This window comes from Anomaloglossus baeobatrachus, chromosome 1 (genome assembly GCF_048569485.1).
Source record: "Anomaloglossus baeobatrachus isolate aAnoBae1 chromosome 1, aAnoBae1.hap1, whole genome shotgun sequence".
Classification (NCBI taxonomy): Eukaryota; Metazoa; Chordata; class Amphibia; order Anura; family Aromobatidae; genus Anomaloglossus; species Anomaloglossus baeobatrachus.
In genome coordinates, this window is record NC_134353.1 from 106,656,098 (window position 1) to 106,668,841 (window position 12,744).

Genomic DNA, 12,744 nt, shown 5'->3' on the forward strand with positions numbered 1-12,744 from the left:
CTGTTAGTATAAGATAGGATAGACAGATAGAGAGAGACAGAAAAAGACAGACAGAGAGACAGACTGGGAAAGAGACAGCTGGGCAAAGAGACAGCCAGAGAAAGAGACAGCCCGGCAAAGAGACATCCGGGCAAAGAGAAAGACGGGCAAAGAGACAGCCAGAGAAAGAGACAGCCGGGCAAAGAGACAGCCTTGGAAAGAGACAGCCTGGCAAAGAGACATCCGGGCAAAGAGACAGACGGGCAAAGAGACAGCCAGAGAAAGAGACAGCCGGGCAAAGAGACAGCCTTGGAAAGAGACAGCCTGGCAAAGAGACAGCCAGAGAAAGAGACAACCAGAGAAAGAGACAGCCGGGCAAAGAGACAGCCGGGCAAAGAGACAGCCGGGCAAAGAGACAGACTTGGCAAAGAGACAGCCCAAAAAGAGCAGTCGGGCAAAGAGACAGACCTGGAAAGAGACAGACCTGGAAAGAGACAGCCCTGGAAAGAGACAGCCCTGGAAAGAGACAGACCTTGAAAGAGACAGCCCGGGGAAAGAGACAGCCCGGGGAAAGAGACAGAGAGAGACAGACAGACAGATACAGAGATTGAGACAGATAGACTGATGCAAATACAGAGAGATAGAAACAGACCGACAAGGAAAGAGACAGCGAGACAGACAGACAGACAGAGACTGGGAGGGAGACAGAGAGACAGTTATCTTGGGCAACGCCCGGGTACTACAGCTACTATATATATATATATATATATATATATATATATATATATATATTTATATTTCTATAGCAAGAAGCAAAACCTAGAACAGCTCACCTGTTGAAGTTCTGGAAAATCTGAATCCTCCTGGTTACTTCTGTGGTGCACAGATCCGGACTGGGAAACCATCCAATAATTAGTGCAGACAAAGAAATGGATCCAGCAATAAAGTCTGAAGTCCAGGTGGCAGTAATTTTTTTTTTCCCTTTATTAAATATTATTACAAATATTCCAGAGCTCCTGTCATATTAAAGTGCAAGACACATGCAGAAATGGACAATGTGTTTCAGCAGTACTAGCCGCCTTCCTCACGGTCCAAGCCAAAACTTGGACCGTGAGGAAGGCGGCTTGTACCGCCGAAACGTGTCGTCCGTTTCTGCATGTGTCCTGCACTTTAATATGACAGGAGCTCTGGAATATTTTTAATAATATTTAATAAAGGAAAAAAAAAAACATTACTGACACCTGGACTTTAGACTTTATTGCTGGATCCATTTCTTTGACTATATATATATATATATATGGATATATATATATATATATATATATATATATATATATATAAATATATATATATATATAAACAAGAAAGTAGAGGTTATTAGTTCAAGGATATATTGCATCGACAACTGAGAATGTGTTTTGCAATCATTGTGCTGACTTGGAAACTCATGACTAAGTAATATTATTATCAAACATCCTGGGGACATGGATGACTGCAGGCAAAGTGAGCTGTTACCTTCCCATGGCCCAGAGGAATATTCTGTATAAACACGGAGCACATACAAGTAAATACAAGTATATTCGATGGAACTTGATTTTATCAGTTTATCCAGTAACTCGCAGTTCTGTATAAAAACCATTACGACAGCGAGCAAAACAAACCGTCCATAAACACTCTATGCGTTCTCCCATTTGACGGCCCCATTAAAATTTTAGTGAGGTGAGATAAAAATAGCCTAAGAGCTTGGCGGTATAAATAATGCAGCAAGAGTCATCCTATAATAGAATTTATTCAAATTATCATAGTACATTTATAGCATCCAGTATGGAGCTTCGGCATACCAGAGACACCTGACTATGGGATGTCAACCCCAGAATGCTTCTCACCGGAGGTCTACAAATTGTACATTAATCATTACATCTTACTATCCGGAATGCAAGTAGAATGTCTTCTAGTATGTTCCTGGAGATGGGATCGAAATATAGTTTTCTGTTTACCCTTGGCTTTCTTGACAGTCAGTAGAATACCAACACTTCAGAAATGACTGACACTTCCATAGACATTGCAGTAGAAGAGAGGATGTGACTTTAAATCACGGTGCACTTACATAGAGTGGTGTCCTTTCTTACCTTCTCTCTTGGCTTGACATATCCTAAAAAATAGGATGCTTGAAGACCAGTTCTGAAAGAAAATATTATTTTGTGATACTCTGCTGGGAGATGTTTATGTTATATGTTTCAATATGTTGCGATGTGAATTGCGGCCTATCAAGAATTTTGGTTGCATTTAACAGTTTTTATTAACATTTGTATTGGAAAAAATAAGAATTGGGTGGACACATCTGACAGTCATTTAGAATTTGGTCTGGCTTGCACACAAATTAGAATGTCATCTACCTTTATATATGCTGTGCACCAATCATGCGATAGCTTCATAGCTCAGGTTGAAAAAACTCTTATGAATCAAGTTCTAAGGATAATTCTATGTAGTTTATCAAGAGTAACGCAAAAGCCCCTTGGAGTCTGATGACAGTTGTCCCATATTTACCGATTCCAACTCTAGCAATCTGAATAAATCCTGGATCAATGTCTGATCTCCAGTATTCTACTGTCTATAAAATAATGGAATTCATGGTTGGATCATTCTTAAAATGTTTGGACACTATCTCTATGTCTCGATGTTTCAGATTTCCTGATAAAGTCTTGCCAGGATGCAGCACTTATAGAGGCACCCAACAGATAGCGCTCTCAGTATGTTACATGAACACATAGGGGCCGCTATGCCTATTCCATGCAAACACAGTTTCTTCATATGGAAGAACTAAAAATAAATCTCCATCTTTATTTAATAAATTGTGTTAAGATCAAAATTCTGTGCTGATGAATTTTATTGTAATAATAGCTTGGACATAGATTTAAAATATCCATCTAGCATTATTTCCCCTTTGTTAGCAGTAAGGCCGGGTACACATATCCGGCTTTTCGCCGGTTTGACGGATGCGGCGCACGCCAGTACAGTGTATACAGTACACTGGCAGCGCAACAGGCGCCGGTCACATGCTGTCATGTGACCAGAGCATGTGACCCAGAAGTTGTGGCGCTGCCATTGTACTGTATCATACTGTACTGGCATGTGCCGCATCCGTCAAACCGGCGAAAAGCCGGATATGTGTACCCAGCCTAAAGCTTGTAATGAATGCAGTAAAATGCTCACTGGTCACAGTCTCCTGTCTTCTTTAGCAGTGCTCTGGTTTGGTATCACGTGACTACATTTGCAACCTGACTCAGAATGAGGGTATGTAGCTTTGTTCTGTGTCATAGACTTACATAGATATAGTGTAGACAGTGTCCTCCACTCCACACAATAGACTCTGTGATTGGGCATGTAGCGCTGGTGTGGTCTGCAGTGCAGGTAGAAACTGACGGCTGCTGAGCATATTACTGCACTCATTACACTTACATATATGGTTTCTGCCAAAGGGGAAAAAATAATTGGATAACTCTTTGGAATATTATGCATGTTGGCTACATTCAGCCACCACTAGAGGGAGCATTCTGCAGACCTTATTATTTAGTTTTGTATATATATATATATATATATATATATATATATTGGGGCTTTATTCATGGTAGGCACAGGTAGGGTCACAGGAAACACAGACTCTTAAACAATCCAGCTGTTTATTTTAAAACAAAACATAAATTGCAAAAGAAACAAATGTAACAGATCCTCTCCTGGCTCAAAGGGAACATAAACTCAGCCACATACTGTTAACTTCCAGTCCATCAAGAGTTCATTGTGAAGGTGTGGCAGCCTCCACACAGTGGCTCCTGCCAGTACACCACTCGCTGTGGCTCCTTCTTGCAGACCCCAGCACTCTCCAGCCGGTTGCAGTCTTTTCCCAGTCCTAACCCAGACTGACGTAGGGGGCCAGACCCGCCGATCTCTTCAGCCACCTGTGACCCTCCCCTGTGAACACTGAAGGAAAAAACATTTAATGTGGCACTACACATGTCAGCATTCCCAAGGCTCACACCACTCACATGGTGCATACCTCCCATTAAGAACATCACTGGTCACCTACTCACAATATATACAACTATACAACATCTCCCTCTAGTGGTGGCTACCATAGGACAGCATTAAATCTTTAAAAGCCAATGCTCCAATGATCATGAAATTCATTAACGTAATTTTTAATTATTTAGAAAAGCCATAAATCTACAGTCTATGTAGGCAATCACTTTCACTTTAATCCAACTTAAGGCCCATTTACACACAGCGATATCGCTAACAAGATATCGTCGGGGTCACGGTGTTGGTGACGCACATCCGGCCTCGTTAGCGATGTCGTTGTGTGTGACACCTTTTTGCGATCAGTAACGATCACAAAAAGGGGTCAAATTGTTTGTCGTGTACATATCGTTCATTTTTAAAAAAATCGTTCCTCGTTTGGAACGCAGGTTGTTTGTCATTCCTGCGGCAGCACACATCGCTATGTGTGACACCGCAGGAACGAGGAACAACATCGTACCTGCGACCGACGGCAATGAGGAAGGAAGGAGGTGGGCGGGATGTTCCGCTCACTCATCTCTGCCCCTCCACTTCTATTGGGCGGCTGCTTAGTGACACCGCTGTGACGCCGAACGAACCTCCCCCTTAAAAGTGAGATTGTTTGGCAGCCACAGCGACGCCGGTGAAGAGGTAATTGCGTGTGACGCTGGGCGGGTGCTATTGCTTGCGACATTGCTAGTTATGTCACAGCGTGTAAAGCCCGCTTTAGGGCTCTCTCAGATGTCCATGATCATCAGTCCAATCTAAGATTGCAATGCACGGACTGTCTGCGCATTTCTGTACTGAGCATGACAGCTTCATAGAAATATATGAAGCCATTAAGCATGGGTCGGAAGATGTGCGGACAGTCTATGTGCTGCGATCAGAGATCGGACCGATGATCACCTTCGTCTGAAACCCTCTTTACACTATAGACTTGTAATGTCTGACAATCATCTAGCTTCTACTCCTTGTGTGGGACATACAGAACTGTAGAATTAGCGGAGTAAATGCCATGCCCTTTCTTTTTAGGAGAGACCACACTTAATTCACACCATGCACGAGATGATAATGTTACTTGTTACGCACCAGACCTTACAGTAGAAATGTCTTCTCTGAATAGAGATTGTGTGCATTTCTTTTAATAACCTGTAAGGAATGATTCCAGGTTCTCAGTAATAGTGCGGCTAAACATTGGCTAATAATATCACCGCAGCAAACAGTTGAACTTGTTCTACCTTGCTCTGCTTTGTTCCTTTCTGGCCGTCTTGTGTAGAAATGATTCATTACGTTTGAGTAAGGTAATTACAGCAATCATGGTTTGCTTAAATTCAGGAGTTTTGGTTTGGCATAGATTCAGTGCTACACACCACACTCTCCTGTAATCCAGCTTCCAGATAATTAGAAGCCGCCTGCAAAGGTTGTGAACCCAGTAAACCGACTTTCACTGAGTCCGGCAGGGTAAGATTCATTGAAACAGCTGACAATGCCATTTGATGCCGGGGTATGAAGGCGCATGGGATGAGATCAGCTGCTCTTCTCTAATACAATGCCAGGTCAATTCCCATCACCGTCAGTAAAAACATCTCTAGTGGAAGAATAAGTCTTCTCTTTTATCAATTATATTTTTAGTAGAGGAATTTTTATAGCTCCAATAAAATGTCTGACATTTACATTCAATGATAATATAGTTAGTTCCTAATATAAAATAATAAAAGACATTACCCTGATGGCTCCAGAACAAATCCACCTTAAATTTCCAGCCAACACAATGCATCCATAACTTAAAATCTCTATGGAAAGAAATTAAAAAAAAAAATCAAACTTTTTACATATATGTCTATGCTTGTTCCTTCTGCTTCTATTATCGGGCAGTCCTGAAACTTCATTGTGGGTGAGATGAGGTAACAATGCAGCAAGTGTTTAAAGGGAACCTGTCAGGTCCAATATGCACCCAGAACCACGAGCAGTTCTGGGTGCATATTGTAATCCCTGCCTAACCGTCCCTTTATGCACTAGCATAGATAAAGGGATCTTTAGAAAAAGTAATTCTAAAGATATCTTATGATATGCTAATGAGCGAGGGGACTAGTCCCAAGGGCGTTACTTCCTGAGCTCATTCCGACCTCATATGCGTATATGTGAGCTTGGATGTAACTACTATTGATTATTGTACCGCCTTTTAACATGGAGTGAAAGATTTTAGAGTTTTTGTTTCAATTCTTGATATATTTTTATGGATCCTCGGATGCCAGATTTTCTACTTTCTTGATGTAAGATAAAAGCTCTCATTAGAGAAGAATGACAGCAGATAGAAAAAGCAAGTCAATTGTAAACTTGCTTATTTTCATGTTGTATAACTAAACCAATTTTATAACATGAAAATGCTCCTTTAAGCGAGGCTCATATTATGTAGAACTCTAGATGTCTGTTTCTAGTTAACAGTTATAGGTTATACCTGATGCTGTTTCTCTCTCCTTACGCTTGCCTGCCTTTATCCTATCTTTTTTTTTTCAGATGACTATTGCTTTTGCCTGATAGTTCTGACTTGTTTTCTGACTTCTCTGGTTTTGAATCAGCTTAAGCTGCTTTCACACATCAGTTTTATGTCACCAGGCAAAATCCGTCGAAAAAAACTGATCCGTTGCATCAGTTTTTTCCATCCGTTTCTTCCGTTTTTGACAGATCCGTTTTGATACTGAGCATGCTCAGTTTAAAAAAAACGGAAACCGGCGCCGGATTCCGGCATATGATGGATGACGACTGATCTGACTGCCATAAGCTTCCAATTATAAAACACGCCGTATGGCACCAGATCCAGCGTGATTCGTTTTTTCGCCTGAGACAAAAAACGTTCACTTCAACGTTCTATCCGGCCACTGGACAAGCAAATTTTGCCAGATCCGGCAAAAGCCGGATGGAACGCAAGGCCATCTGGCACAATCTGGCGCTAATAGAAGTCTATGGGGGAAAAAACGGATCTGGCGTCAACAGACGCCGGATCCGTTTTTTCATGTTTTTGCCGGATTGTGCCTGATGGCAAAAAACTGAGCCGTGAAAGCAGCCTTATACAACCCTTTTCAGCCAACCCACTTTACTAGACAGCAATCACTCCATGTGCTCATCCCAGGCCTATGTGAAGCTGGGTTTACACACTGCAACATCGCAAAGGACATCGCTGTAACGTCACCGGTTTTGTGACGTAACAGCGACCTCCCTAAGTCTCTGTTGAGTCGCTGGTGAGCTGTCAAACAGGCAAACCTGGCCAACAACGCAACAGCGATCCGGACCTGCAGAGCGACCTAGCTGGTTGTTGGGGACGTTGATAAGCAGCTTTTTGAAAGGGAAGTTGCTAACAAAGTCGCTGCAAAGTCTTTCACACACTGAAACTTTGTAGCGATGCATGCTGCACAGCGGGAAACAAAGGACCTAGGAATGGTCCTGAACGATTTGTAGCGATCAGCAACTTCACAGCAGGGGCCAGGTCGCTGATGTGTTTCACACACTGCAACATCGCAAACGACATCGCTATTGCGTCACAAAACCGGTGATGTTACAGCGATGTCGTTTGAGATGTTGCAGTGTGTAAACCCAGCTTGACTCCTGATTCCTGTACAGCTGTTAAAGAGTACAGATAACACTTCCACTGGGACCTGATAGCAAGATTGTCTAGTGCAAAGTCTGTGCACTGAAGCTTTAATAAAAGCTGGCAGGCGTTCACAAGCAGAGCTATTTACACAAGTGGTCCAGTGATCAACATAACATTTCTTAACATTTTGTAATAGATGAATGATTGCTTGTGGTTATCTTGCTGTGAAAGTAATCTTGAGATGTTACTTTATCTCACAGAGGAATCAGAAGCTTTAAAGGGTTTGTCTAGGATTAGAAAAACCTTCATGATTCATTTCAGAAACAGCTGCACTTCTGACCTTGGGTTGTGTGGGATAATGCAGTTTAGTACCATTTACTTCAATGGGGCTCAGTTAAAATACCAGATAAAGGCTATAGTCAGGGGTGGGACTGTATAGAATACAATGATTGGCCTATTCGGGTCTCCACCCACATATAGTAAACCATAAACAGAGCATTTCCGGGAAGGAGGATGGCGGTTTTTGTTTTTGGTCCGTCACACCATGTCCAAGAACGTTGTTTTATCCCCCGGGAGAGCCCCCCGGGAGAGATTGCGACTGGCTCTTGCTTGGATGCCTGTGTAAGGGGGTCTAAGGCTCGGCCGCCCTAGACCTGCGTGTCTACTGTGTATGAAATGCAAAGTTTAAAGTTTATGTTATGGTGTAATGTGTTTAAATGGCCACTAGGTGGCCACAATGTTCAAGCTGCTTACCTGGTACTCCTGGGCTAGAGGGGGTCAGTGAAGGGGGAGAGAAATAGTTTAAAAAATAATGGTTAAGAAGTCAGTTAGGGTGAAGAGACTCCCTGAGGGAGAGGAGCAGACTGCGTCTGTGAGAGATGTGGTGGAGGAGAACCCAAATATCTTTAATTTGGTGTGACCTTCAGGGTCAATTCTCATTGCTGGACATGGATTGCGGCCCAGGTGATGGCCATCTCCTGGTGGATATTTAACAAACCCCCACAGTTAGTGGAAGGCCAATGGGCTCTTGAGAGAAGAGTAGGCCCTGATTTACCGAAATGACTGTTGTTTCTGCCATGAAAAATGAAGCTGAAGGAGAGGATGAGGAGCTTAGAGACCTCAATGGGAGCCCAAGTACCATGGAAGTGGTTGACTGGAAAAATGTATGATTTAACCATTGCTAATGGTAACCCCTTCAGGGAACAAGAATGTGCCCACCTCAGGCGAGATAAAAGACTGTTTTTGAAGTTGAAAAGTAAAGAAGATTGGTTGAAACAATCTTTGACCATGTCAGTGCATGTGATGTATGAAGAGAAAGTATATTTATTACTGTATTACACTAAAGCAGCGGATAGGGTGCAGAGGAAGAACACCGGGCTGTGCAGCAGCCGAACAGCACTCTCTGGCATGACTATAGAGGCCCCCAACCACCCCTTTAATAACTGCACACATCATGTAGTGAAGCAAACCTGTGTGTTATGGTCATTGCTTCATGGACAAACTATCCGAGCACCTGCGATAGTCAGCCGAGCTCCGTGAGTACCCGAGCACCCTAATGCTGAATCGAGTAATGAGCAGTGCCGAACACATTTGCCCATCACTGGCTGTTAGATTCCTGAACAGCTTACCTAGTTATGCAATGAGTCCCGCGACCTTGTTTGATACATTTGCCATTCTGCAGTCATAAACATTCGAGTGACAATCTATATGGGAGCAGTAAGTATAACTATAGCATACGTCACCCAGAGAAGTGGCTCAGTAGATTCACAGAAAGACATTTTGGAGATGTTTTTCCTCGTGTCTTTTATTTTTAGACAGTGAAGGGGAATGTTCCATCAGTCTCGCACACTTCATTTCTCACAGTCTTCATAAATAATACTATGTAGTTTGGGTGTGCTCTAATGACGGTTTGCTGAAGTCGTAAATCGCAGCCTGATGGAGCTTCTGTTTTATAGTTTTAATGACATAATGACGATGTAGCAATGTGAATTCTCATCATTTGGCTTCTTGTTTGGATTAGGAACCGGAGTGAACAATGAAAGTTAATTATTTTCTTAGCAAGTAGATATTTCAGTGGACAATGCCGCGGAGCACAGAAGTGACAGATGTAGAATTGGACACGTACAATGTAAAGGTAGAGCTTTCTGCACAGACACAATGCAAGGGGCTTTCTACTCAGACACCATACAATATCAAGCCGCAATTTCCTGGTCTTTATTTGTAAGGGACATTGACTTGTCATAGTACAAACATTGAATCAGTCACCAGAAGAAAATAGATGAAGTCATTCAGCCTGACATATCATACATTTAATCTCTGATATTTTACTACAAGAACTGTTAATGAGAACCTGTCACCACTCCTGACATGTCTGATTCAATAAATACTTGTATTCCACATGAAATACCAATTCTATGCCATCTTTTATTAAAAAATCTATATTGTGCTTTTCCTCTATTATTCCTCTAAGAAATGTATGAGTAAATTAGTAACTGAGTGTCACCATTCCTCTTTTTAAAAGGGTGGCATAGCCATTGCTGATTAGACAGGAATGTTTAGGCAAATGCCCTCCTCACTGGTAACCCAATTGTCAATGTATTACTTTTCTGGGCGGAATAATGCAAGAACGTCGGTGTTCTAAGCAGAGATCCTACTCAAGTATTATTTTTTATTAGTATTTTTTAATCTTTTTTTTCTTACACAATTTATGCAGCATAAAGCTGCCTGTCAGTAAGAGAATTGGGATGAGCGGACCCCTGGAAGTTCAGGTTCACTGGTTTCGGTTGGACTTTAGTTAAAAGTTTGATTTGGGACCCGGACTTGACTTAAACTTGAACCCAGACCATGAGTCCCATATAAGTCAATGGAGACACAAACTTTGGTACTGTAAAATGGCTGTAAAATTGTCATAGTAAGAGCTAGGAGGCTGCAAAAGAAAAAGGAAAAATGGGGCAATTGCCCTGCACATAAATGTAGATAGGTAATAAAATAAAAAAAAATTGGGTTTTGCTCTATTTTTGATAAACAGCATAGGCAATGCTGACAGCAAGGGCCTGCAGCATTCAGATGTCTGCTTTACCTTGGCTGTTTATTAAAAATAGAGGGGATCCCATGTCATTTTTAAAAATATTTATTTAAATATTTATAAAAAACTGTGTGGGGTCCCCCTACTTTTGACAATCTGCCAAGGTAAGGCAAACAACTGGGGGCTGGTATTATCAGGGTGAGGAGGCCCATAGTTACCCTTCCCAGCCTAAAAATAGCAGCCCGAAGCCACCCCATTAGTGGCACATCACATTAGATGTGCCAATTATGGAACTTTGCATGACTCTTCCTGATTGTGCTGGTGTGGGGCAATTGGGGTAATACTTTTGAAGTTGATGTCAGCTGTCAATTCACAGCTGACATCAACCCAAAAGTATTACCCAATTACTACCATAACCGGGCAATCAGGAAGGATAAAGCAAAGCACCATAATTGGTGGATGTGGGCAGCTATTTTTAGACTGGGAAGGTTCAATTAACCATAGGCTTGATAATTCCAGCCCCAAGCTGTCTTGGCTGGTTATCAGAAATAGGGTGACCACACACTGTTTTTTTAAATATATAATTAAAAAGAATGGTGTGGGTTCCCGTCTATTTTTGTTAACCAGCCAAAGTAAAGCAGACAGCTGGGGACTGCAGCTCTCATGTGTCTGCCTTACCTAGACTGGTTGTCAAAAATAGGTGGTACCCCATGTAATTTATTATTTTTATTATTTATTGCTCACAGCACCTTAAAGGCATCTTTCCCATGATGACAAGCTTGTTGATTGGCAGCACTGCAGTCTTTCAACAAACTATATTAGCTTATGAACAGCACCCAAACTCCGAACTCAGACACAAACAATTTTTAAAAGTTAATATTTGAATTTGAGCCCCGGGCATCGGGTGCCCAATACTGTCCTATTACTTAGCTTTCTCTGTGCCAAAAAAATAGCTACAACATCTTGCTCCACAAAGTCACAAAGTGGTCCATGTTAGGTCATACATTTTCCGCCAAGCCATACTTCTTTTTAGCAAAGCCATGCCCACAATAGTCTCCAATAAAAGTCAAATATTCATCTCCAGAATATAGCCTAGATAGCTACTGCATATATCCTATTGGTATTACATAGTATTTTGCAAAACATAACACCATATTGTTTTTTTTTATAAAAACGGTTGTCTGGGAACTACATATTAATTACCCACCCATCCAACGATCAGCTGTTATGTACTTTGGTGGCCTCTGGATATAAACAATGTGAGCAAAGAGCATCTCTAGTCAATCTGTTTTGGGACCTCAGCTTTTATTCTTTGGATAGTGCCATCCTGAAATGATCCCTACATATTATGCCAAGGAGAAAATGATAGCTGATTGGTGGTGGTGTCACGTGTCAGTCAAAGCCTGATGGTTGATTGCTTTCAGTGAGAGAAGCAAAATCAAAATCTTGTAGTTGTGATACCTTTTAATGGCTAACGAAAGCCTGATCTGATATTGATGTGCTATCCTATGCATAGGTCATCAACATGTTGAGCCTGGCAGCCTCCTTTAAAATAAATCGATAAATCCACATTGCTGATACAAAATATATAATTAAAATTGAGCAAGTACCTAACTATTCGTACTCACTATACTCAAACAAGTACTGTCTAATATTCGCGCATTCATTCCGAATAACATGTGCAATGCAAGTTAATGAGGAAAAAGTGGCAAAGTAACGAGTAACCCGAATTCCGCACTAATCGTTACTTGCATGAATAGTACTGCATTCGGGTTAACCGTTACATTGCGAGTATTCCCCAATGACTTGCATTGCACATGCTATTCAGAATGAATACGCGAGTATTAGACAGTACTCGTTATGAGTATAGCAGGTACAAATAGGTTCTTGCTCAACTTTATATATAATCTTCAAAGTTCCTATTAACTTGATGCTTTCGTCTGGCTCATCATCAGTGGTATAATTAATGAATTGCTGCTGAGCATGGACATGACAAGGTAGGAACTTTCAGATTTCTGTTTTTCATCGATTGACCAATAGTTCCTTCTCCATGAATCAAAGAAATAAAATTATGACATTTAAATGAGACCAAGACAGC

At 41.5% G+C, this 12,744-nt stretch overlaps 2 protein-coding genes across 5 annotated transcripts in view; one reads left to right on the forward strand and one right to left on the reverse strand.

Annotated features, from left to right (window-relative positions):
• The window catches only part of PCDH7 (protocadherin 7), a 1,104,634-nt gene that overhangs the window by 616,259 nt on the left and 475,631 nt on the right, over positions 1-12,744 (forward strand). The window lies entirely within an intron of this gene.
• Positions 1-12,744, reverse strand: part of LOC142303159 (uncharacterized) — a 42,017-nt gene that overhangs the window by 5,697 nt on the left and 23,576 nt on the right. The window contains exons 5-6 of the mRNA XM_075344326.1: positions 2,109-2,160; positions 1,495-1,603 (exon numbers count right to left, since the gene is read on the reverse strand). Coding sequence (XP_075200441.1) covers positions 1,495-1,603; positions 2,109-2,160 — 161 coding nt within the window. The remainder of the gene's footprint in view (positions 1-1,494; positions 1,604-2,108; positions 2,161-12,744) is intronic.